Source organism: Oenanthe melanoleuca, chromosome 28 (assembly GCF_029582105.1).
Source record: "Oenanthe melanoleuca isolate GR-GAL-2019-014 chromosome 28, OMel1.0, whole genome shotgun sequence".
In the NCBI taxonomy this organism is placed as follows: Eukaryota; Metazoa; Chordata; class Aves; order Passeriformes; family Muscicapidae; genus Oenanthe; species Oenanthe melanoleuca.
Genome location: NC_079361.1, coordinates 31,147 through 57,135, shown reverse-complemented (window position 1 = coordinate 57,135; position 25,989 = coordinate 31,147). Strand labels below are relative to the sequence as shown.

Below are 25,989 nucleotides of genomic sequence, written 5' to 3'. Positions count from 1 at the left end.
CCAAATCCTTCCCAAAATCCCACAAAAAAAATCTCCAAATTCCACCCAAAATCCACCCCAAACTCCCAAAATTCCTACTTAAAATCCCACGAAATTTCTCAAATTAGGATTTTCCCTCCCAAAAAGACCCCAAAAATCTCCCCAAAAACCCCACAATCCCTGAATTTTCACCAAAATCCTAAAATCCCCAAAATTTCCAAAACCCCCTAAAAAATCCACCAAAAACCTGCCAAAAATATCCCAAAATCCTAAAATTTTCCCCCAAATTCCTCCCAATATTCAACAAAAAATCCCCAAAAAACTCCCCAAAAAACCCAAAAATTTCCCCCTAAATTCCAGGATTTCCCTCACTAAAAATCCCCAAAATCCTCAGATTCGCCCCAAAAATCTCCCCTTTAAAAAACCCCAAAACTCCTAAATTCCCACAATTCCCCAAAAATCCCCCAAATTTCTCAAAATCTCAGGACTTTTCATACAAATATTTTCCAAAAAATCTCCCCAAAATCCCTGAATTTTCCCCAAAATTCGGAAATCCGCCAAAAATCCACCAAAACCTCCTCCCAAAATTTTTACAGAATTTTTCAATTTTTTTCCCATTTTCCAGTAATTTTTCCCTAATTTTTTTATGATTTTTTTTGGTGCTTTTTACTCTTTGAAGATTTTTCAAGAATTTTAACATCAAGATTCCCTTAAAAATTTTGAAATTTATCAGAAATTTAAAGAAATTTTAGGATTTTTTACAGAGTTTTTTGGAGATTTTTTGTGAATTTTTGAGGGATTTTTGGCCCCAATTGGGGAACCAGCCCAGGCACCCTTTTGACAAACCAGGGACTGGGGCGGCGGCCATGTCCAGCAGCGCCAGGAAAAACGACACAAACAGGGGGCTCTGGGAACCCCAAAATCAGGAAATATTCCATGAAAATTCTGTGATATTTGGGAGGATTTTTAGGAATTTTTTACCAAAAGTTTTTACAACTTTTCTTGAACTTTATTCAAACTTTGTCTTTTTTTTTTTTGTGATTTTTTCCCCCATTTTTTTTTTTTATTATTTTAAGTTTTTCCTCGAGAATTTTCAAGTCTAAGATTGCCTAAAAACTAAGAAATTTTTAGACGAACTTTTAGAAAGTTTAAGTAATTTATTTTAGGTTTTTCGAAAATTTTTTTAGGATTTCTTTGGGTTTTTTTTAATTTTCTTCTAATTTTTTCATGGTTTTTAAAATATTTCTTGAAAAGCTATAGGAAGTTTTGACATTTAGGATTATCCTAAAATTTAAGATTTGTTTTGGAATCTTTTTTGGAGTTTTTGGGTTTTCTCCGTTATTTTTTCAGTTTTTTTAAAGACTTCTCCAATTAGTTCATTATTTTATGTGTTCCTTCAGTGATTTTTCATGATTTTGACCAGATTTTAAGGTCTAGAATTACCCTAAAATTACAGAATTTTTTAGGAATTTTTGGGCATTTTTAGAGATTTTACTCCATTTTTAGTCGAATTTTTACAAGATTTTTGTTTTCTTAAGGCTTTTTCATTATTTTTTAGCATTTTTCAAAGTCTTTCTAAAGAATTTTTTAAGGATTTAGATGTCTATGACTGTTCAAAAGTTGGGAAATTTTTAAAAATTTCTAGGATTTTTTTTTTTTTATATTTGTGATTTTTTTGGGCATTTTTAAAGCATTTCTTCTTGATTTTCAGAATTGTCCTACAATTAACGAAAACTTCAAGAATTTTTTGGGAAATTTTTTCCAAATATTTGGGGGATTTTTTACAGAATATTCCAATGAGTTTTAAAGGATTTTTTTCCCCAATAGTTTCGTGTTTTTTTAAGTATTTCTTGATAATTTTTACAGGGTTCAAAAGTCAGAGATGCTCCTAAATTTAGAGATTTTTTTGGGAATTCTCAAGATATTTTCTGGAATTTTTTCCAAAAGTTCCATGATTTTTTTTTCCTGATTTTTCTCTGATTTCTCTGGAATATTTCCATGATTTTCTTGCAGTTTTTAAGAGCATTTATTAAGGATCTTTCAAGAATTCTGAAGTCAAAAACCTTCAAGAACATTGGAATTTTTTTGGTATTTTTCCAATTTTTTTTTCAAAATTTTTGGTATTTTTTTGGAATTTATTTTTTAAATTTTTTTGAATTTTTTCAAATTTTTTACAGAATTTTTTGAGATTTTTTTAGAATTTTTTTCTGATACTTTTCGAAGTTTTCAATGATCTCTTCAGGTTTTTTATGCTTTTCTTGAGGTTTTTGAGAGGGTTTCAAAATCTAAGATCCACCTAAAATTTGGGACTTTTTTTGTTTTTTACAGCACTTTTTAGAACTTTTTACAAAATTTTTCTTGATAATTTTAACTGATTTGTCATTTTTAATGCAATTTTTTAAAAATTTCCGACAATTTTTTACAGATTTTTCTTGACAATTTCAACAACATTCCAAAACTTTAAAAACTATCCAAAACCCCCCAAAATTTTTCCAATTTCGTTTCTTATTATGCTAATTTTTTTCCATTTCTGCACAAATTTCTCTCCAAATTCAGAATTTTTTACTCCAAACCCCCCCAAATTTTTTGAGAACCCTCCCCAAAATTTTTTTTGGCGATTCCCGAATTTTTCTGGGCAAATCCCAAATTTTTTTGGGGACCCCCAAACCTGCACGAGGGGCACCAGGAAACCCCGGAGCGGATTCACATGGTTGTGCTGCTGGTACAAGGCCAACTCCAAGTAAGCCACGGCCACTAAAGGGTTAAAAAAGTGGCATGGTCAGAAAAACATTAGGTGTGGCCAAGCCACGCCCACCTGGGATGAGCCACATCCAAAAAAAACCCTGAAAAAAACGAAACCAAAATTGACAAAAAACAAAAAAAAAAAATTAAAAATGGTGCGAGGTCGCTTTAAGAACAAGTCACACTCACTTCATACCCGTATATGGATGTGAGAGATAAGGCCACACCCAATTTTTTTGGCTTAAATTTGGGTTTAAACCCCCAAAATTTGGTGGACACACCCATTTAAGGCCATGCCTCTTTTTTTTAAAAAAATATATTTAATTTTTTCAGGTTTTAGCCCAAACTTTTAGCTCCTCCCACTCCATATTTGGGCACAGCCATAAAGCCACGCCCACTTTAATCCCATTTTTTAGATTTTTACCCCAAAATTTGACCTAAAAATCCCCAAAATTTGACTCAAAATCCCAAATTCAACCCAAAATTGCCGAAATTTGGCTCCAAAACTCTCAAATTTTATTCAAAACCCCCGAAATTTTGCCCAAAAATTCAACCAAAAAACCCTAAATATTTGGCCGCAAATCCCCAAAACTTAACCCAAAATCCTCCAAATCCAACCTGAAAATGCCCCAAAGTTTGACTCCAAAGTCCCCAAATTCAATCCCAGAAAACCTCAAAATTTGGATCCAAAAGTCCCAAAATTCGACTCAAAACCTCCAATTCCACCCAAAAAACCCCAAAATTCAATTCCAAAAACCCCCCAAAATTTTACCCCAAAACCTCTAAAATTCAACCCCCAAACTTCACCTAAATCCCAAAAACCCTGCAAAATTTGACACAAACCCTCCCAAAATCTCCCAATTTTTCCTTTTTTTCACTCAAATTTCACCTTTCCCAAAAATTTCACCGTTTTCCCTTCAAATTTCACCTTTTACCCAAAATTTCACCTCCCACCTCTAAATTTGAGGCCACGCCCTCAAACCCTAAAACCACACCCCCAAAATCCCATTTTAGGTATCTTTTCAGCAAAATCTCAGAATTCATCCCAAATTAGGGGGGAGGGGGAGGGGGAGAGAAAGAGAAAAAGAAAAGAAATTTGAGTTTAAAAAGTGACATTTCAAGGTAAAAAAATCACATAAACCACAAAACCCACAAAATTTACCCCAAAAAGACCAAAAATTTGAGCCAAAAAAAGCAAAATTTGCCCCAAAACCCCCAAAATTTGAATCAAATCCCCCAAAAATTTAATCAAAAACCCCCCAAATTTGACCCAAAATCCCCTCAAACTTAACCCAAAAAGAGCCAAAATTTGAACCAAAAAGAGCCAAAGTTTGGGCAAAAAAAGACAAAATCTGAGCTAAAACCCCCAAAAATAATGATCCAAAAACCCCTGAAAATTTGACCCACAAACCCCCAAAAATTTGAACCAAAAAAGCAAAATTTGACCCAAAAACCCCCAAAATTTTACCTAAAATGACCCAATATTTGAGCCAAAAAAAAGGTAAAATATCACCCAAAACCACCAAAATTTGAGTTAAAAAAATTTGAGCCCAAACCCCAAAATCTGCAGAACTCACCCCAAATTTGGGGGGGGTTGGGGGGGGGAGGGGCAGGTGGAGGGGGTGGGGGGGGAGGAGAAAAAAAAATTTACTTAAAAATTGTGAAATTTGAAGAAAATTATCCCAAAATTTGACATAAAAATCCCCAAAATTCGACCTAAAAATCCCCAAATTTTGACCCAAAAAATCCCCAAAATTGGACCCCAAAGCCCTCAAATTTAACCAAAAAACCTCCAAAATCTGAGGCAAAACCAACAAAAATTTGAGTAAAATAGGCAGTTGGACCCAAAAACAGGCAAAATTTGAGCTAAAATCTCCCAAAACTGGAGCCAAAAAAAGACAAAGTTAAACCTAAAAAATTTCCAAAATTTGACCCACAAAAACCCCAAAATTTAACCAAAAAAGATCAAAATGTGACCTAAAAAAATGCAAAATCTTGAAGCAAAAAAGGCCAAGCTTAAGTAAAAAAACCTCAAAATTTGATCCAGAAGTGGCAAAATTTGAGTCAAAAATTCCCCAAATCCTGACCCAAAAACTCCTAAAGTTTGAGCTAAAACATTGACCCAAAAAAGACAAAATTTGAGCCAAAAAACCCCCAAAATTTGACACAAAATCCCCTCAAATTTAACCCAAAAAACACCCAAAATTTGAGTGAAAAAAGGTAGAATTTGAGTCAAAAAAGGGAAAATTTAAGCCAAAACCCCCAAAAATTTCCCAAAATTATCCCCAAAAATTGCCCAAAATCCTGGGGAAAAAACCCCTAAGATTTACTGAAATTATTCCAAAATTGTCTCAAAATCCTAAGAAAACCCCACTAAAATTTCCCAAATTCACCCCAAAAATCTTGGAAAAATCCCTCTGAAATTTCCCAAAATATCCCAAAAAATCCCCCAGGTCCTGGGAAAAAAACCCTAAAATTCCTAAAATTATCCCCAAAAATCCTGGAAAAATCCCCTTAAAATTTCCATAAAATACTCCTACAAATTCCCCAAACTATAGGAAAAAAATCCCTAAAATTTCCCAAAAATAGCCTTAAAAATTCTCCAAAATCCTGGAAAAATCTCACTAAATTTTCCCAAAAATATCCCTAAAAATCCCCAAAATCCCGAAAAAAACCCCTAAAATCCTCGAAATTATACTCAAAAAATTCCCCAAAACCTGGGAAAATATCCCCCTAAAATGCCCCGAAATTCCCCAAATTCACTCCAAAAATTTTTGGAAAAAAATCCCCCTAAATTTTTTCCAAAATCCCCCAGATTCACCTCAAAATCCAGGAAAAATTCCCATAAAATTCCCCAAAAATATTCCTAAAAATCCCAAAATCCTGGGAAAGATTCCCTAAAATTTCCCAAATTCACCCCAAAAAATCTTCGAAATATCCCCCTAAAATTTCCCAAAATTATCCCCAAAAGTTCCCCAAAATCCTGGAAAAATTCTGGAAAATCGCCCAAAAATATCCCAAAAAATCCCTCCAAATTCACCCAAAACCCCCCCAAAATCTTGGAAAAATCCTGCTAAAATTCCCAAAAAATAACCTTAAATATTCTCAAAAATCCTGGGAAAATCTCACTAAATTTTCCCAAAAATATCCCTAAAAATCCACAAAATCCTGGAAAAATCCCCATAAAAATCCTCAAATTATTCCCAAAAATCCCCCCAAAATCCTGGCGAAATATCAATAAAATTTCCTAAAATTATTCCTAAAAATCATTTAAAAATCCCCCTAAAACTTCCCAAAATATCCCAAAAAATTCCCTCTAATTCACCCCAAAATCTTGGAAAAATCCCCCTAAAATTTCCCAAAAAATTTCATAAAATCCCCCCAAATTTCCAAAAAATTCCCTAAAATTTTCCAAAAATATTCCTAAAATGTTCCCAAAATCCTGAGAAAATCCCACTAAAATTTCCCAAATTTCCCCAAATTCACTCCAAAAAACCTTGGAAAAAATCCGTAAAGTTTCCCAAAAATATTCCTAAAAATCTCCAAAATCCTGGATAAATCGTCCTAAAATTAGAAAACAATTTTAAAAAATTAAATATTTATAAAATTCCCGCTCTGAATCCTTCCCGCTCCCCACCTGCCCTCACAAAATTAATCTGATATTATGAGGGAAAAAACCCTAAAAATTCCTAAAATTCCTCCAAAATAACCCCAAAAATTCCTGAAAACCGTGGAAAAAAACGGCCTTAAAAATAATTTAAGATTCAAAAAATAATTTTAAAAAATTACATATTTATAAATTCCTGCCCCAAATCTGTCTCGCTCCTCACCTGCCCTCACAGCCCACCCAAAATTCATCCAAAATCGTGAGGGAAAAAAATCCCTAAAATTTTCCAAAATTCCCTCAAAATCACCCCAAAAATTCCTCAAAATTCTGGAAAAAGTCTCCTAAATTTAAAAAAAAAATTTAAAATAAACTTAAAGAATTAAATAGTAATACAATTCCTGCACTGAATCCTTCCTGTCCCTCACCTGCCCTCACCGCTCACCCAAAACTCATCCAAAATCCTGAGGGTAAAAAACTCTAAAAACTCCCAAAATTTCCCCAAATTCACCCCTGGGAAAATCACTCTAAAGTTAAAAAATTATCTTTAAAAGTTAAATATTTATAAAATTCCCTCCCTGAATCCATCTCGCTCCTCACCTGTCCTCGCAAAATTAATCCGAAATTCTGAGAGAAAAAAACCCTAAAAATTCCCCAAATTTCCCAACTTCACCTCAGAAATTCCTCAAAATTCTGGAAAAAATCCCCTAAAATTAAAAAAAAAAAGTTGAAAACAAAATTTTAAAATTAAAAATTTCCAGAGTTCCCGCCCCGAATTCTTTCCGCTCCTCACCTGCCCTCACCGCTCAGAATGCAAAATTCTGAGGGAAAAAATCCTTAAAAATTTCCAAAATTTCCCCAAATTCACCCCAAAATCCCGGAAAAATCACCCGAAAATTTAAAAATAATTTTTAAAAATTAAATATTTCTAAAATTCCCGCTCCTCACCTGCCCTCCCCTCGCCACTCCCCTCACAACCGTGCCCAGCTCGAGGGAGGCTCCGAAGCAACACAGGTGACCCCGAAACCTCTAGAAAAAAAACAGAGCGCGTTTATGACGTCAAAAGCGGAGATTTAACGTCTTAACATCACCCCAGAATTTTAGAAAAATGTATTTTAGCTCATCTAAGCCCTCAGGTTTGCAGCAGCGGCCGCAGCCGCGGGGTCGCAGCCGCGGGGTCGCAGCCGCTATCATGGCAACCTGAGGGCAGTGCGAAGAAGGGAGGGGTTTAAGCGCTGAGAGGGGGTGCCTGCCAGAACCACGCGTTCTGATTAGGCAGCTAGTTCTGCGCATGCGCAGTGTTGAAAAACCGGGAGGCGCCGTTTTAAGTAAGGTCAGCCCTTAGCTAGGCGTGGTCAATGCGGAGAGGCGGGAAAAAATCCACCAATAGGAGCAGGGATTGATTGGCGCATGCGCACTAAGGCGAAAAGAGGGCGAGTCGCCATCTGAAGTAAGGGCAGAAGTGAGGGGATGACGTCACCAAAAAGCCTCGCCCATTTCTTCCCCCTCAGGACGAGCCGCCATTTAGGATCCGTCGCCGCTCCCTGAGGTAACAACGGGGGGGGGGGGGGGGGGCCGACCCCGCCTCCAGTTTGGGGGGTTGAAAAAGTTCCAAAATCCTCTTAAAACACCCCAAAAATCTTCCTAAATTTGGGGGGGTTAGGGGGCGCCACACCTTTAAACTCATTTAGAGACGCCCCCAAAATTTCCCCGAATTTGAGTCTCCCCGAAGTCCGTAAAACACTTTGAGACCCCGCGAATGGGATCTAAAAAAGCCCAAAACTTTTCCAAAATTCTCACAAATTTGGGAGTGAAGGGCCCTAAATTTGGGGAGGCTGAGGAGACTTCAAGAGTACCCAAAATCCCCCTAAATTTGGGGGGGCTTAAGGTCGAAACACCCCCAAAATTACGTGTCAAAAAGAAAACCCCAAAATCCTCTCAAAACCCACCCAGAAAGCCCCAAAATTCTCCCAAATTCCAATTTTGGGGGTTCAGGTACCCCCAGGTATCAAAATATTCCTGATTTTTCCCAAAATCATCTCAAATTTTTTGTCTTTTTTCCTCTCTCAGGTGATGCCGGATCCTCCCAAACCCCCCCCAGATCTGGGGTCTCTCCAGGTGAGCCCCCCTCAAACGCCAAAATCTCCCAAAATTTCCCTCAAAATTTCCCCTAAGTCCCTAAGATTCCCTCAAATCCCCTAAAATTCCTTCAAATCCTCCCAAAATTCCCACAAATGTCGGAGAATTCCCTCAAAAGCTCCTAAAATCACCCCAAAATGCCTCTAAAATTCCCTGTAACTGCCCCCAAAATTCTAAAATCCTTTCAAAATCCCCCCCAAAATTCCAAATCCCCTTGAATCCCCTTCAAAAACCCCCAAATTTCCCAAAAATTCACTAAAATCCCCCCAAAATCTCATCAAAATCCCTGAAAAGCCCCTGAAAAAAAATCCCAGGAAATTCCCATAAAATCCCCAAAATTTCCCTAAAAACCCCTAAAAAAATCCCCATAAGCCCTCCCAAATTTTTCCAAAATTCCCCTAAATCCCCTAAATTCCCAGAGAATCTCCCAAATCCCATTAAAAAAATCACAAAAAATCCGAAAAAAATCTGCAAAAAATCAGAAAATCCCCTAAAAATTCCAATTTTTCCTCCTAAAACCCCCCAATTTTTTTCCCTGAACCCCAAAATCCCAATTTTTCACCAAAAAGCCCCCCAAATTCCCTAAAATACCTAAAAATCCTCTCAAACTCCTCCAAAAAAATCCTCTCAGAATCCCATAAAAATCCTTTCAAGTTTGTGTAAATATCATCCAAAAACTCACTAAAAATCAATAAAAATCACCAAAATTACCTAAAACCCTCCAAAATTCCTTGAAAATTTCCAAAGAAACTTTGCATAATTTCGTGAAATCCTGAAAATTACTCCAAAATTCCCTATAATTCCCCAAAATTTCTTAAAAATCCTCCAGAACCTCCCAAAAATCCATAAAACTCCCCCAAAACCCACAATTTTTCCCTCAAAATTCCCCCAGATTTCCTGAAATGCCCCAAAATCCCCCTAAAATGCCTAAAATTCACTTAGATACCCCCTTGAGTCTCCCTAAAATCCCCAAAATTCTCTAAGGAAAAAAAAAAAAAAAAATCCCAAAATTCTCTAAAAAAATCACAGAAAATTCTCAGGGAATCACCCCCCAAAATTCCCTCAAAATTCCCCCAAAATTCCCCCCAAATTTCTCAAAAATATCTCAAAAATATCCCCAAAATTCCAAAAATATCACAAAAAATTCCCAGGAATTCACTTCAAAATCCTTCCAAAATCCCCCAAATTTCTATAACATCCCCCAAAATTCCCCAAAAAGTCACAGGAAATTCTCTTAAAATCCCCATAAAATCCCCAATTTCCCCCAAAAGACACAAAAAATCTCCTAAAAATCACCATAAAACCCCCTAAAATTCTCCTAAAATCCCCAAAATTCTCTAAAAAAATCACAAAAAATTCCCATATAATCCCCAAAGATTCCCTAAAATCCCCAAAATTCTCTAAAAATCCTGAAAATTCCTTAAAAATCCTCAAAATTCCCTAAAAAAAATCCTCCCAAAATTCCCTAAAAATTCCCAAAAAATTCGCTAGATGATTCGAGGCAATTCCCAGGAAATCACCCCTAAAAATTCCCCAAAAATTTCCATAAAATCCCCATAAAACCCCCAAAATGCACCCAAATTTTTCCCCAAATCCCCAGTTTTTCCCCCAAAATTCCCTAAAATCCTCCCAAAATTCACAAAAAATCCCAGAAAATTCCCATAAACCCCCCCCAAATTTTCTCATACTTCCTCAAAATTCCATAAAATGTCCCTCTAAATTCCCATAAATTTTCTAAAATCCCCCAAATCCCCTAAAAATCACAGAAAACACCCAAAATCCCCAAGAAAAATTCCAAGAATCCCTTAAAAATCCCCTAAAAATCCCCATTTTTTTCCCTAAAACCCCCCATTTTTTTCCCTGATCCCTCAAAATCCCCATTTTTCCCTCAAATTGTAGTTTTTTTTTTTTTGTTTCTCCCCAGGCCCTGAGGGACTCCCTGGAGCTCTCCCTGCTGCTCTGACCCCAAAATTCCCCCCAAAAATTACAGAAAATCCCCAAAAATCTCCCTAAAATCCCCCAAAATTCCCTAAAAAACCCACAAAATATTCCCATGAAGTCACCCCAAAATCACTAAAAAATCCACAAAAGTCTCCAAAAATTCTCAGAAAATCACAGAAAATTCTCTTAAAATCTCCCCACATCCCCTAAATTAAAAAAACTCCAAAATTCTTCCAAAAATCACAAAAAATCCCCTTAAAATCCACATTTTTTTTCCTAAACCCCCCCAGTTTTTTCCCTGAACCCTCAAAATTCCAATTTTCCCCCCAAATTCCCATTTTTTTTCTTTATTTAGGCCCTGCGGGACTCTCTGGAGCTCTCCCTGCTGCTCTCCCCCTCTGGCCCTGACCCCCCCGAGCTGCACCCGGTGCTGCGGCTGCCACTGTCCCCGACCCAGAAACTGCGACTGATCCGGGGGGCTCAGCTCCTCACAGACAACCTCAGCTGGGTGAGAAAAGAAAAATTTGGTTAGAAATGGGTTAAGGGATTTTGGGGGGGGGGGGGGTTGTTGGGGTTGGGTTTTTTTTTGTTGTTTTTTGGGACTTTTTTTTTATTTTTTAGGGATTTTTTGCGGGGGTTTTAGTGATTTTTTGATGATTTTATAATGACTTTTCAATTATTTTTTAGTGATTTATTTTGGTGATTTTTTGGTGATTTTTATGTGCTTTTTGGATTTTTTTGGTGATTTTTAAGTGATTTTTTTGTGATTTTTGCTGATTTTTTACTGATTTTTAAATTGATTTTTAAGTGAAAATTTTAGGATTTGTTGGACATTTTAAAGTGATTTTTTAATGATTTTTAGTGAATTTTTTGGTGATTTTTTGCCATTTTTTACTGATTTTTTAGTGATTTTTAAGAGATTTTTGAGTGATTTTTAGGTTTTTTTGTGATTTTTTGAGTATTCTTGGTGATTTTTAGTGATTTTTTTCGGGTTTATTTGATTGGTTTTTTTGGTGCTTTTTTAACTAACATTTAACTGATTTTTCCTGTGATTTTTTGGCTTTTTTTTGGTGATTTTTTTGGATTTTTGGGGGAATCTGGGCCTGGTGCTGCAGCTGCTGCTGCCGCCCCTGACCCAGAAACTGTGGCTGATCCAGGGAAATCAGCTCCTCAGGAAATTAAAATCTCACTTGGGTGAGAAAAACTGAATTTTGGTTAAAAATTGATTATTTAAGGTTTGGGAATTTTGGGGATTTTTGGGGGATTTTTTTCTGGGTTTTTAGGTAATTTTTCATGATTTTTTAGTGATTTTTGATGATTTTTGGGGATTTTTTGAAGTGATTTTTTAGTCATTTTGGAGGAGTTTTTTGACATTTTTTAGTGATTTTTTTCTGATTTTTCTGTGATTTTTTGGGGGGGATTTTTGGTGATTTTTAACTGATTTGTGGTGATTTTTTGGTGATTTTTAATGATTCTTGATGATTTTTTAGTGATTTTTTAAGTGATTTTTTGGGGGATCTGCGCCCGATGCTGCGGCTGCTGCTGCCCCTGATCCAAAAACTGCGAGTGATCCAGGGAAATCAGCTCCTCAGGGACAACCTCAGTTGAGTGAGAAAATACAAAAATTGGTTAAAAATAAGTTATTGGAGGTTTGGGAATTTTTGGGGAGTTTTTGGGATTTGTTTCAGGGTTTTTAGGTGATTTTTCGTTATTTTTTGGGATTATGTGGATGATTTTTTGGTGATTATTTACTGATTTTTTATGTTTTTTGTGATTTTTAAGTGATTCTTTAGAATTTTTTTCAGTTATTTTTTGGGACTTTGGATATTTTTAAGTGATTTTTGCTGATTTTTAAATGCTTTTTAAATGCTTTTTGGTGATTTTTTGGATGATATTTTGATTGTTTTTAAGTGATATTTTTTGATTTTTGGAACTTTTTGATGATTTTTTGTGGTTTTTTGATTTTTTTTTGTGATTTTTTTGGGTTGTTTGGGTGATTTTTTAGTGATTTTTTTGGGTGATTTTTGATGATTTTTCCGGGATTTTTTGATTACTTTGTAGTGATTTTTTGGTGTTCTTTAGGTGATTTTTTTTAGTGATTTCTAAGTGATTTTTGCTGATTTTTGAGTTTTTGGGTGATTTTTCAGACTTTTTTAGGTGATTTTTTGGTGATGATTTAGTGATTTTTAGGAGATTTTTTTATTTTTTGGTGATTTTTAGTGATTTTTTGGGATTTTTTTTGACATTTTGAAGTGACTTTTAAGTGATTTTTTTAGTAACTGGTGATTTTTTATTTTTACCGATTTTTTGGTGAGTTTTTACTGATTTTTAAGTGATTTTTTAGTGGTTTTTTTGGTGATTTTTAGTGATTCTTGGTGATTTTTTAGTGATTTTCTGGTGATTTTTGGTGATTTTTTAGTGATTTTTTGGACATTTTTAAGAGATTTTTAGTGATTTTTGGGTGATATTTTGGTGATTTTTTTATTTGCTTTTTTAGTGATTTTTTTCGTGATGTTTTTAAGAAATTTTTGGTGATTTTTAAAATTGATTTTTTGGTGATTTTTAGGTGATTTTTTTTGTGATTTTTTAACTGGTTTTTGGTGGTTTTTAACTGATTTTTAGTGATATTTTACTGATTTTTAAACTGATCTTTTACTCATATTTTAGTTATTTTTAGCAGATATTTTACTTATTTTTAGTGATTGTTTTGTTGGTTTTAAGTGATTTATTAGTGATATTTAAATGATTTTTTAGTAGTTTTTAGGTGACTTTGTAGTGATTTTTTTTTTATTCTTTAGTGATTTTGTAGTGATTTTTGGGTGATTTTTGGCTGAATTTTTTAGTGATTTTTAGTGATTTTCTGTGATTTTTTCTCTCAAATTCATCGAATTTTAATCAAAATTCGCTCAAATTTTTGCGATTTTTGCTGTATTTTCACCAAACTTTCACCAATTTTCACCAAATGTTTTTTTATTCACCCTGAAATTTTCTCCTTTCCCTCCCCAGACCCCCTCGGGTCCCCCCCGGGTCTGGATCCCCTGTGGACGGCACTGAACATCCTGGAGAATATGGTTTTTTTTTTATTTTGCCCCAGTGATTTTTTTGTGTGATTTTTGGATTATTTTTGGTGATTTTTGTAGTAATTTTTTTTTCATGATTTTTGTTGATTTTGTTTTTGATGATTTTTAGGTGATTTTTTACTGATATTTAATGATTTTTAAACTGATTTTTTACTGATCTTTTACTGATTTTTAAAGTATTTTCCTATTTTTTTGCTGTTTTTTTTTAGTAAATTTTTCGAGATTTTTTAATAATATTTTAATTTTTTTTAGTGATTTTTTGTTGGATTTCTATGATTTTTTTACTGATGGTTACCGAGTTTTTTTACTGATTTTTTTTGTGTTTTTTTAACTGATATTTTAGTGATTTTTAGCTGATTTTTTTACTGTTTTTTTGGTGAATTTTTGATTATTTTTTTGTCCATTTTCAGGGATTTTTGGACGATTTTTGCAGGGATTTTTTTGGGGAATTTTTGCAGGGATTTTTTTAGAATTTTGGGAGCAGTTTTGCAGGAATTTTTGGGACATTTTAGGGAGATTTTTGGAAATTTTACGGAATTTTTTTGTCTCTTCCCCCACAGTCCCCCTCAGGTCCTCCCCTCGGGCTGGATGCCCTGCGGACTGCGCTGAACATTCTAGAAAAGTATGGCCGCAACCTGCTGAGCCCCCGCCCACCGCGGCACTGGAGAGCTGTGCGCTTCGGCAACCCCGTCTTCAGGAGCACCGTGGGCGCCATTCAGGTCAGGTTTTTAAAAAAATTCCCTTTTTTTACCCCAAAAAATAATTCCCATGTTGTACCACCAAAAACTTTTTTTTTTTTTTTTTTTTTTTTTTTTTTGTAAAAAAAAAATCAGCTTTTTATTAGTGAAAAGTGATTTTTTTTTTGGTCAAAAATCCCATTTTTTTCCCCCAAATTTGTGTTTTTTAGCTGTCAAAGTGCACCAAAAAAAATTTCCAAACTTTCCCCTAGAATCCCCAATTTTTCCTCCAAAATCCCCACTTTTTACCAAAAAATTTCCAGGTTTTTAAATAAAAAAATCCCAGTATTTTTCCTTCCAAAAAATCTTGGGTTTTTTTCATAAAAAATCCCCATTTTTTGTCCAAAAATCGTTGGTTTCTCCCCTAAAGTCCCCATTTCTTTCCCCTAAAATTCCATTTTTTCCCTCAAAAATCACTGTTTTTTTAGCGAAAATGGATTTTTTTTGTTTTTTTACAAAAATCCGATTTTTTTTAGCCCAAACACCATTTTTGTTGCCTAAAAATTGCACAAAAACCACTTGGGTACCCCAGATTTTCCTAGGAATCCCAAATTTTTTTTTTTTCCCAAAAATGCCTTTTTCCCCCCTAAACCCCCTTTTTTCCCTCAAATTTCCATTTTTTCCCCCCTAAAAAATCCTTTTTTATCTCCTCCAACCCTGTGTTCAGGAACACCGTGGGAGCCATTTAGGTGGGATTAAAAAAAAAAAAATCCCAAAATTCCCATTTTTTTACCCCCAAAAAATTCCCATTTCCCCCCACCCCCAAAATGGCGGGTTTTTTTTGTGAAAATCAGAGATTTTTTGGTCAAAAATCCGATTTTTTTTGCCCAAAAGCCCTTAAATTTTCCTCAAATCCCAAAATTCTCTGTTTTCTGTAAAACCCCTGTTTTTTCCCCAAAATCCCCTTTTTTTTTTCTCCAAAATCCCCATTCTTTCCCAAAAAATCTTGGGTTTTTTTTCTCTAAAAATCTCCAAATTTTCCTCAAATTTATCCAATTTTTTTACTGAAAAGAAAAGACATTTTCTGGCTAAAAATAGATCTTTTGGGGACGAAAACCCAATTTTTTTATCCCAAAAATCACTTTTTTGTTGCCGTTAAAACTGCACAAAAATCACCTGGGAACCCCAAAACTTTCCCCTAAAATAGTTTTTTTATCTCCTCCAACCCCATCTTCAGGAGCACTGTGGGGGCCATTCAGGTGGGATTTTAACAAAAATTTCAGGTTTCTATTTAAAAAAAAAATTTTTTTTTTTTTTTAAATCCCGATATTTTCAGTGAAAATTTGGTGTTCTTTCGTCAAAGATCTGATTTTTAGTCCAAAAAGATGCTTCTTCTCACCCTTGAAAATCCCTAAATTTTCCTGAAATCCCAAAATTCTGGTTTTTTTCCCAAAATTCCATTTTTTCCCCAAAGCCCCCATTTTTCCCCCAAAATTCTCATTTTTTCCCAGAAAAAAATGTTGTGGGTTTTTTTTTTTTCTAAATCATAACATTTTCCCCCAGTAAGTCTTTTTTTTTTTTCTAAAAAGCCCAGATTTTGACTAAAAATCATTGAGGGTTTTTTTTCCTATAAAATCCCAGATTTTTTCCCCAATAATCCCCATTTTTTTCTCCACAATCCTCCTTTTTCTTATTCCAAAATCACTGGTTTTTAAATAAAAATTTCCAATTTTTCCTCCCAAAACATCCTGCTTTATTTTCTAAGAAATTCACAAATTTTAACTGAAAGTCCCCATTTTTTTCTCCAAAAATTCCTTTTTTTTCACCTTTGGAATTCCCATTTTTTGATCAAAAATCCAAAGTTTTTTCCCTAAATTTATATCTTTCTATTCATCAAAGTGCATAAAAAAAAATTTCCCAAAATTCACTTTTTTCTCCCCAAAAAATTCCCATTTTTTTTAAAACCAGTACAAACCAGTAACCCCAAACCCGTTTTAACCCTTTTTAACCCTTTTCCCCATTTTTCCCTCATCTTTCCCCTCCCAGTCCCTACCAGTCCAAACCAGTAGCTCCCAGTTTACCCCTGACCCTCTCCCAGTACAAACCAGTACAAATCCCCTGTTAACCGTTCTTTTTTTAACCCTTTCCTTGTGATTTTATACTCAATTTTCCCTATTTTTTCACCGTTTTCCCCACATTTTTTCCCCTCCCAGTGCTTCCCAGTTCTTTCCCAGTACAAACCAGTATAAACCAGCAACACAAAACTCTCTTTTAACTCTTTTCTTAACCCTTTTTTCCCATATTTTCCCCGCTTTTAACCCTTTTTTTACCATTTTTTCACCATTTTTACCCACTTTTCCTCTCTCAGTTCCATCCCAGTCCAAACCAGTAACTCCCAGTTCCCCCGACCCTCTCCCAATACAAACCAGTACAAACCAGTAACCCCAAACCCCTTTTAACCCTTTTTTAACTCTTTTACCCCCATTTTTAACCCTTTTTCACCAAATTTTTCCTATTTTTTCCCCATTTTTCGCCATTTTTTCTCCTTGCAGTTCCCTCCCACTATAAACCAGTAGTAACCAGTAACCCTAAACTGCTTTTTAATCATTTTTTAACCCTTTCTGTCCTATATTTTTCCTGTTTTTCATCCAATTTTCACTGGTTTTTTCACCGTTGTTTTGCAATTTCCCTATTTTTTCCTCTCCCAGTCCAAACCAGTAACTCCCAGTTCTCCCCCCAGGGTGGCCGGGACGTGCTGAAGCTCCTGGGTTACACGGAGGAGTCGGGGGAGGGGCTGAGCTTCCCTCCCCCCCCCCAGAGGCCCCACCCCCCCCGTGTGGCCACTGTCACTGCTGATGTCCTGGTGCTCAGGGCTGAGCTGGACCTGCTGCAGGCTGTGAGTTTGTACTGGTTTATACTGGTTTGTGCTGGGAGGCAAAAAACTGGGGAAAAATGGCAAAAAAAGGCAAAAATTGGGTCAAAAATGGGCATAAAATAGGTGAAAAATGGGTGAAAAATGGCAAAGAAAGGATTAAAAGGGGGTTTGGGGTTACTGGTTTGTACTGGGAAGGACTGGGAGGGGAAGAAATGGGAAAAATGGTGAAAAAAGGGTTAAAAATGGGAAAAATACGGGGACAAAAGGTTGAAAAGGAGTTTAAAGGGGTTTGGGGTTACTGGTTTGGACTGGTTTGGACTGGCAGGTGAAAAAAGGGGGCAAAACAGTGAAAAATGGCCAAAAAAAGGTGAAAAATGGCAAAGAAATGGCAAAAATGAGTTAAAAGGGGGTTTGGGGTTACTGGTTTGTACTGGGAGGGACTGGGAGGCAAAAAATGGGGGAAATGGTGAAAAAGGGTTAAAAATGGGGAAAATATGGGGAAACAAGTGTTAAAATGGTGGATAAAGGGTTAAAAGGGACATTGGGGTTACTGGTTTGTGCTGGTTTTTACTGGGGGGGCTGGGAGGAGAAAAATGGGGAAAAACGGGTTAAAAATGGGGAAAATATGGGGGAAAGGGTTAAAATGGGGTTTGGGATTACTGGTTTGTACTGGTTTGTACTGGGAGGGAACTGGGATGGAATACGAGGGGATTTGGGGGCTCAAAAAGGATCAGAATTGGGGAAAACTCAGAAATTTTGGAGTTACTGGTTTATGCTGGTTTATACTGGTGGTTTCTGACCTTTCACGTCCCCCACCAGAACCAGCACCCGAACCCCCAGTTTTTCACCCAGATCTTACTCGGACAGGGTGAGGTGAGACTGGTTTGTACTGGTTTTTACTGGGAGGGGGTTTGGGGTTTACTGTTTTTTTGTGGGAGGGGACTGGGATGGTCCAAACTGGTTTTTACTGGTTTATACCAGTCCATACCAGTCCATAGTGGTCCATACTGGTTTATAGTGGTCTGTACTGGTTTATACTGGTTTTTATTAGTCCATAGTGGTCTATAATGGTTAATATTGGTTCGTATTTCTTAATATTGGTCCATACTGGTTTATACTCATCCGTACCGGTCCATACTGCTTTATACCAGTCCATACTGGTCTACATTGGTTTATACTGGTCCGTAGTGGTTTATACCGGTCCATACTGCTCTATACTGGTTTATAGCGATCCATACTGGTTTATACTGGTTTATACTGGTCCGTACTGGTTTATACCGGTCTATACCGGTCCATACTGGTTTATACCGGTCCATACTGGTCCATACCAGTCCATACTGGTTTACACTGGTCCATACTGGTTTATACTGGTCCGTACTGGTTTATACCGGTCTATACCGGTCCATACTGGTTTATACCGGTCCATACTGGTCCATACCAGTCCATACTGGTTTACACTGGTCCATACTGGTTCATACTGGCCCAGCCTGGTGCATACAGGTCTATACTGGTCTGTACTGGCTTATACTGGCCCGTACTGTCTTATACTGGTCCATACTGGTCCATACTGGTTTTTCCCCAGCTGGTGACGGACGCACTGCCCCTGGAGCTCCTCCCGGCCGGTAGGGGGCACTGTAATGCCCAGGGAGAAAGCAGGAAGTTGGGGGGAATTTTGGGGAATCTTGAGGGAAATTTTGGGAGATTTTATGGGAATTTTTAGGGGAATTTTGAGGAAATTTTGCAGAAGTTTTGGAGGAATTTTACGGAGTTTTGAGGTAATTTTGGGGATATAAGGGATTTTTTGGGGGACTTTTTGAATTTTAGGGGTATTTTGGGAGGAATTCTGGATTTTTGGGGGGAAATTTAAGGGGAATTTTTGGAAAATTTTGTGGAATATTGGGGATTGTTTTTGAGGGAATTTTGGAGGAAATTTTTCAAAATTTTAGGGGAATTTTTGGGGAAATTTTGGGGGGAATTTTTAGGAGATTTTGGGAGATTTTTTGAGGGGAATTATAGGGAAATTAAGGGAAGGTTTGGGAAAATTTTGGGAAATCTTTCAGAATTTTGGGGGGAATTTTTGGGGGGTTTTGAGAAAATTTTAGGGATATTTTGGGGAAATTTGAGGAAAAATTTTGTGGAATTTTTGTGGAATTTGGGGGATTTTTGTGAAATGGGGAATTATGGAGGGATTTTTTGGGATTCTTTGGGAAATTTCAGGAATTTTAGGTAAAATTTGGGAGAAATTTTTGTTGAATTTGGGGGGAGTTTTGAGTGAATTTTTGGGGGAATTTTTGGGGGAAAGTCTTGGTGGGATTTTATGTGGAATTTTAGGAACTTTTGGGAAATTTTTGAAGGAATTTTGGAGGGAATTTTTATAAATTTTGGGGATTTTTGGGAGATTTTTAGGGGAATTTGGCAAAAATTTGGGGAAATATTTGTGGAATTTTGGGAATTTTTGTGTGGAATTTTGGAGGAATTTGGGGAGATTTTTTGGAGGGAATTTTAGGGAATTATAAGAGATTTTTGGGAATTTTGAGGAAATTTATGGGAAATATTTGTGGAATTTTGAGGGGGGAATTTTGGGGAATTTTGAGAAAATTTTAGTGATATTTCTGGGAAATTTGAAGGGAATTTTGGGGAAATTTGTGGGATTTTAGGGAATTTTGTGGGTGGGAATTTTGGGAGGATTTTAGGGAATTTTGTGGGGATTTTGGGGAAAAACAGACAATTTGGGAGAAAAAATTTGGGAATTTTAAGTGAAATTAGAAATATTTGGGGGTTAAAATGTGAAATTTTGGGTGAAAATTGGGAATTTTTGGGGGATGAGAAAATGGGATTTTTTGGGGGAACATGGAAAGTTTTGGGGGAGGAAAAATGGGAATTTTAAGAAAAAAATTGAGATTTTTGGAAAAATTGGGGAATTTTGGGTTAAAAACGGGAATTTGGGGAAAAATTTGTGATTTTTTTTTTTTTTTTGTGTCTACCCCTCCCCCTTGTCAGGTGGCCCCTCCAACCTCTCAGGTGGCCCCTCCCTCCTCTCAGGTGGCACCACCCCTGTGTCTGGGGTGGGGGAGGGGCGGGGTTGGGCCTGCCGCAGCTGCACCTTCCTAAACCCCTCCCCCAGTGTCCTGTGCCAGGTGTGCGAGCGCCCCCGCCTGGCACGGAGACCGCAGGTGAGAAGAAAATGGAAACTAAATCTGGGGGGAGAAACTGGGGATTTGGGAAAAAATTTTAAAAAACTTAAAAAGAGGAGAAAAAAAATGGGATTTTTTTTTGAGAAAAAAATGGAATTCTTTGGGGGAAAAATGGGATTTTTAGGGGAAAAATTGGAATTTTTAAAGAAAAAAAGACTTTTGGGGGAAAAAATTGTGAAGTTTGGAGGGAAAAATTGGGAATTTTTTGGGAAAAATTGGGATTTTTGGCAGAAAAAAATGAGATTTTTTTGGGGGAAAATGAAGTTTTTTAAAGAAGAGATTTGGGATTTGGGAAAAAACATTTAAAAAAATAAAAATAAGTTGGGGGATTTGGGAAAAAAATGAGATTTTTAGGGGAAAAAATGAGATCTTGAAGGAAAAAATAGAATTTTTTGGGGGAAAAATTGGATTGTTTTAGGGAAAAATGGGTTTTTTAAAAGAGAAAATGGGAGTTTTGAGGGAAAAAAATGTGATTTTTTTGAAGAAAAAAATGGGAATTTTTTTGGGAAAAATGGGAATTGTTTTTTAAAAATTGGAAAGTTTTAGGGGAAAAACAGGATTTTTTAAAGAAGAGAAAATGAGAATTTTTGGAGAAAAAAATGGGAATTTTGTGGGGAAACATGGGAATTTTTTAAAGAAAAGATAATAGGATTTTGGGAGGGAAAATGAAAACTTGGGGGGAAAGAATTTGGGGGCACGCAGGCCACAGGTGAGAAAAAAAATGAAAGTAAAAATGTTGGGGGAGAAATCCAAGATTGGGGAAAAATTAAAAATAAAAAAATTAAGCAAAAAGGAGGCTTGGGAAAAAAAAAGGGATTTTTGGGGGGAAAATTTGGGATTTTTAGGGGAAAAAATCAGGAATTTTTGGGGAAAATTAGATTTTTTTAGGGGAAAAGTTGGGATTTTTAAAGAAAAATGATTTTTGGGAGGAAAATTGGGGATTTTTGAGAGGAAAAATTGAAAATTTGGGAAAAAAAAGGGGATTTTTGGTGAAAAAATGGGATTTTTAGGGGAAAAATCGGAATTTTTTAGGGGAAAAATTGGAATTTTTTTAAAAATAAAAAATTGGGTTTTGGGGAAATAAAAACAGGAATTAAGGTGAAATACTGGGTATTTTTAAGAAAAAATAGAGATTTTAAAGGAGAAAAAATGGAAATTTTGGGAGGAAAATGGGGTATTTCAGAAAGAAAATTTGTAATTTTAGGAAGAAAATTGGGAATTTTGGGAGGAAAATTGGGAATTTCGGAGTCTCACTTCCATATTTGGGCATAGGCCAGTGCTGCCACTGCCCAGGTGTGGCCCTGCCCCCGTTGTACTTTCCTGAACCGTGGCCCCACCCCCACCTGCGAGGTTTGCGGCCTGGACCATGTACCTTCCGGTGACGTCATCGCGGAGGCGAACACGCCCACTCCCGGTGCAATTCCAGCCACTTCCGGGTCTGGTGGTGTCACTTCTGGGTCTGGTTTTGTCACTTCCTGTTCTGTCCCTGCCCCTTCCTGTGTTGCCATCTCTAATGTGACCACGCCCACTCCTGCTGTTGTTCTCGTCACTTCCTGTTCTGGCCTTGCCCCTTCCAGAAGTGAAACGGCCACTTCCTGTTCTGGTCACACCCCTTCTGGAAGTGAAGTGGCCACTTCCTGTTCTGTCCATGCCCCTTCCCATGATGCTTTGTGGCAGCGGAAGTTGCTAGAGGACGGGCGGCGCCTGGTGGCCCTTGTGAGGGTGAGGAGATTTCAGGGGAAATTTGGGGAATTTTGGGAAATTTTTGGGATTTTGGGACTTTTCAGCCAGATTTTGGGAAGGAATTTAAAGGAATTTGGGAAATTGAAAGATTTGAGACAGAAAATTTGGAAATTTTTGGGAATATTGGTGGATTTGGGGATTTTGTTGATAAATTTCTGGTGGATTTTGGGGAAAATTTTGTGGGGATTTTGGTGAATTTGCAAATTTTTTTTTTCAAATTTTCGTGGATTTTTTTGTGGTAATTTTGGGGAATTTGCAGAATTTTGGTGGAATTTTTGGATGAATTTGATTTTTTTTTCAATTTTGAATTTTGTATTTTTGATTTGGAGAATTTTTTTTTTAATTTTTGGAATTTTGCAGAAATTTTTGGTGGATTTGGGGATTTTTGTGAGAATTTTTGTGAATTTTTTTAGTGTTTTGGTGATTTTTCCCACCCACAATTCCAAAATTTAATTTCAGCGTGAATCCTGCAAATTTTTCAAAATTCCGAATGTTTTAATTTGAATTTCAAAATTTCTTATAAAAAATTCCACATTTTTCCCAAAATTTTCTGGATTTCCCACTCATAATTCCATAATTTAATTTCAGTGCAAATCCTGCAAATTTTCAAAATTTTAAGGTTTTTTTTGCCCCTCATTAAAATTCCAAAATTTCCCACAAAAAATTCCTGTTCTTTCCAGAATTTTCCTTCGTCCCAGCCACATTTCCAAAATTTAATTTCAGTGCAAATCCTGCGAATTTTCAAAATTCCAAATTTTTAAATTTTTGCCCTCCATTAAAATTCCAAAATTTCCCCCCCAAAAAATTCCATGATTTTTCCAAAATTTATTATTTTCCCCACCCAGAATTCCAAAATTTCATTTCAGTGTGAATCCTGCAAATTTTTCAAAATTCCAAATTTTTTAATTCAAATCCCAAAATTTCCTACAAAAATATTCCACATTTTTTGCAGAATTTGCCAATTTTCCACACCCACAATTCCAAAATTTAATTTCAGTGTGAATCTTGCGAATTTTCAAAATTCCAATTTTTAATTTTTTGCCCTTCATTAAAATTCCAGAATTTTTCACAAAAAATTCCATATTTCTTCAAAATTTCTCATTTTTTCCCCTCATAATTTCAAACTTTAATTTCAGTGCAAATCCTGAAAATTCCAAACTTTAATTTTTTTGTTTTTTAAATTTTTTGCTCTTCATTAAAATTCTAAAAGGCCCCTCAACAAATTCGATTTTTTCCAAAATTTATGACTTTTTTCCCCACTCACAATTCCAAAATTTAATTTCAGTGCAAATCCTTTGGATTTTTCAAAATTACAAATTTTTAATTTTCAGTCCTCCATTAAAATTCTGAAATTTCCCTAAAAAAATTCCATTATTTTTTCAAAGTTTCTCATTTTTCCCACCCACAATTCCAGAATTTAATTTCAATGTGAATCCTACGAATCTTCAAAATTCCAAATTTTTAATTTTTTGCTCTCCATTAAAATCCCAACATTTCCCACAAAAAAATCCCACAATTTTTCTAGAATTTGTGATTTTCCCCACCCACAATTCCATAATGTAATTTCAGTGAGAATCCTGCAAATTTTTCAAAATTCCAAATTTTTAAATTAAATCTCCAAAATTTCCCACAAAAAAATTCTACATTCCAGAAATTTCCATTTTCCCCACCATAATGGTAAAATTTAATTTCAGTGTGAATCTTGTAAATTTTTTTCAAACTTGTGGATATTTTTTTTTCCCGCATTTTAAATTTTTTTTTTTTATTTTATTTTAAGATTTTTTTTAAAAAATATTTTTGTCCTAATCCGACCTTTTTTTTTTTTTTTTTTTTTTTTTTTGGAAATTTTTGTAATTTTTTTGGAATTTTTTCCTTCTTTTCCAGGCCGCTGAATCTCAAGGCCTCCCCCCAGAATCCCTCGGCCCCGCCCCTTTTTCCGAAATTCCCGAATTTTCTGACCCCTCCTCCGACCTGGACACCCAAATCAGACACTTCCGGAGTCGCCTTGGAGGGGTCCTCAAGGCCCTACTGGATCCCACCCCAAATGGCGGCGGGGCGTCCCTGGGTCCGCTCTCATTGGCCGAAGCCGCCTGGGCATGGCTGGAAGGGGAGGGGAGGCTGGACCATGCTCGTTGTGCTCTGATTGGTCGGCGCAAGCAGCAGGTGAGAAAGGGGGAGGGGCTTGAAGATTGGGTTTCAAAATGGTGGAAATTGGATCCAAAATGGAGGAAATTGGATCAAAAATGGCAGAAATTTATTCCAAAATGGCGGAAATTCGGTCCAAAATGGTGAAAATTGTAGTAAAAATGGTGGAAATTGTGTCCAAAATGGTGGAAATTGGATCCAAAATGGTGGAAATCGATTTCAAAATAGCGGTAATTGGATTCAAAATGGTGGAAGTTTGGGTCTGTTCTGGTTTATACTGGTCTGAACTGGTTCAGACTGGTTTATGCTGGTTTATACTGGTCCATACGGATGTAAACCAGGCAGAACTGGTTCAAAAAATTGGGATTTTGGTGCATTTTACAGTCCAAACAAATCCAAAACACTTAAAACCAATTCATACTGGTTTATACTGGTTCTTACTGGTCCAAACTGTTTTATACTGGTCTAAACTGGTCTATACTGGTCCAAATTCAGTCATTTTTGATCCAAAAATGGGGATTTTTGTGCTTTCTAGTATCTTTAACTGGTTTATACTTGTTTAAACTGGTCCGAACCAACCGAAACCAGTTTAAACCACTCCAAAACAATTCATACTGATTTATACTGGTCGAAATTGGTTTATGCTGGTCCAGACTTGTCTAAACCAGGCAGATTTTGGTCTAAAATGGGGAATTTCGGTGGATTTTACTGATTTATGCTGGTTTATACTGGTCTTAATCAACTCAAACCAGTCCAAACCAGTTTGTACTTGCCCATGCTGGTCTTTACCAGTCCAAACTGGCCCATACTGGTTTATACTGGTTTAAACTGGTCCATACCGGTCCAAATTCAGTCATTTTTGATTAAATAATTGGGATATTTGTGCTTTGTAATATCTTTAACTGGTTTATACTGGTTCAAATTGGTCCGAACCAACTCAAACCAGTTTAAACCACTCCAAAACAGTTCATACTGCTTTATACCGGTCCAGACTGATTTATACTGGTCTGTACTGATTCATTCAGGCAGTTCTGAGTGTATAAATGGAAATTTTAATGCTTTTTACTGGTTTATATTGGCTTATTCTGGTTTATATTGGTTTATACTGGTCCATACTGGTTTCCACTAGTCCAAACTGGTTTATACTGGTTTATACTGATCCCAGCTGCGCCTGCTGTCCAGCCTGGGTTTCCCTGCGCCGGTCTCGTCGCAGGCGCTGCAGCGACACCACGGCTGCCACTGGGGGGCACTGAGGGAACTACAGCGACTCCGGCTCCACCCCTTTCATTTACGTCACTTCCAGGGGGTGGAGCCTGGGCTGGACTTCAACCGCACCGAGCTGCAGGTGACTGGGGGATACTGGTTTGGACTGGGAGGGGGTTTGAGGTTACTGGGATGAACTGGGAGGGGGTTTGGGGGTTACTGGTTTGTACTGGTTTATACTGGTTTGGACTGGGAGGATTTTTGGAGGTCACTGGTTTGTACTGGGATCAAGTTCTGGCTTACTGGGATGAACTGGTTTATACTGGGAGGAGTTTGGAGGTTACTGGTTTATACTGGGAGGGACTGGGAGGGGTTTGGGGGTTGCTGGTTTATACTGGGAAGAGATTTGGGGATTACTGGTTTGTACTGGGAGGGGATTTAGAGGTTGCTGGTTTATACTGGGAGGGGGTTTGGGGTTACTGATTTATACTGGGAGGGGATTTGGGGTTACTGTTTTATACTGGGAGGAGTTTAGGGGTTACTGGTTTGTACTGGGAGGGGGTTTGGGGCTTACTGGTTTATACTGGTTTATGCTGGGAGGGATTTTGGGGTTACTGGTTTGTACTGGGAGAGGGTTTGGGGGTTACTGATTTATACTGGGAAGGGG

The 25,989-nt window shown here is 36.5% G+C and overlaps 1 protein-coding gene across 3 annotated transcripts in view; it reads left to right on the top strand.

The window, feature by feature from the left end:
- Positions 1-8,394: 8,394 nt before the first annotated feature.
- RNF31 (ring finger protein 31) overlaps positions 8,395-25,989 on the top strand; it is a 40,472-nt gene continuing 22,877 nt past the window's right edge. The window contains exons 1-10 of one of the 3 annotated variants that reach the window (XM_056512679.1): positions 8,395-8,443; positions 10,761-10,913; positions 14,046-14,204; positions 16,903-17,058; positions 17,857-17,910; positions 18,620-18,659; positions 20,038-20,210; positions 21,504-21,953; positions 23,859-24,137; positions 25,285-25,464. In XM_056512679.1, coding sequence (XP_056368654.1) covers positions 8,399-8,443; positions 10,761-10,913; positions 14,046-14,204; positions 16,903-17,058; positions 17,857-17,910; positions 18,620-18,659; positions 20,038-20,210; positions 21,504-21,953; positions 23,859-24,137; positions 25,285-25,464 — 1,689 coding nt within the window. In that variant the 5' untranslated portion in view covers positions 8,395-8,398. The remainder of the gene's footprint in view (positions 8,444-10,760; positions 10,914-14,045; positions 14,205-16,902; positions 17,059-17,856; positions 17,911-18,619; positions 18,660-20,037; positions 20,211-21,503; positions 21,954-23,858; positions 24,138-25,284; positions 25,465-25,989) is intronic. The other 2 variants (XM_056512680.1, XM_056512681.1) reach the window with 2 other exon arrangements.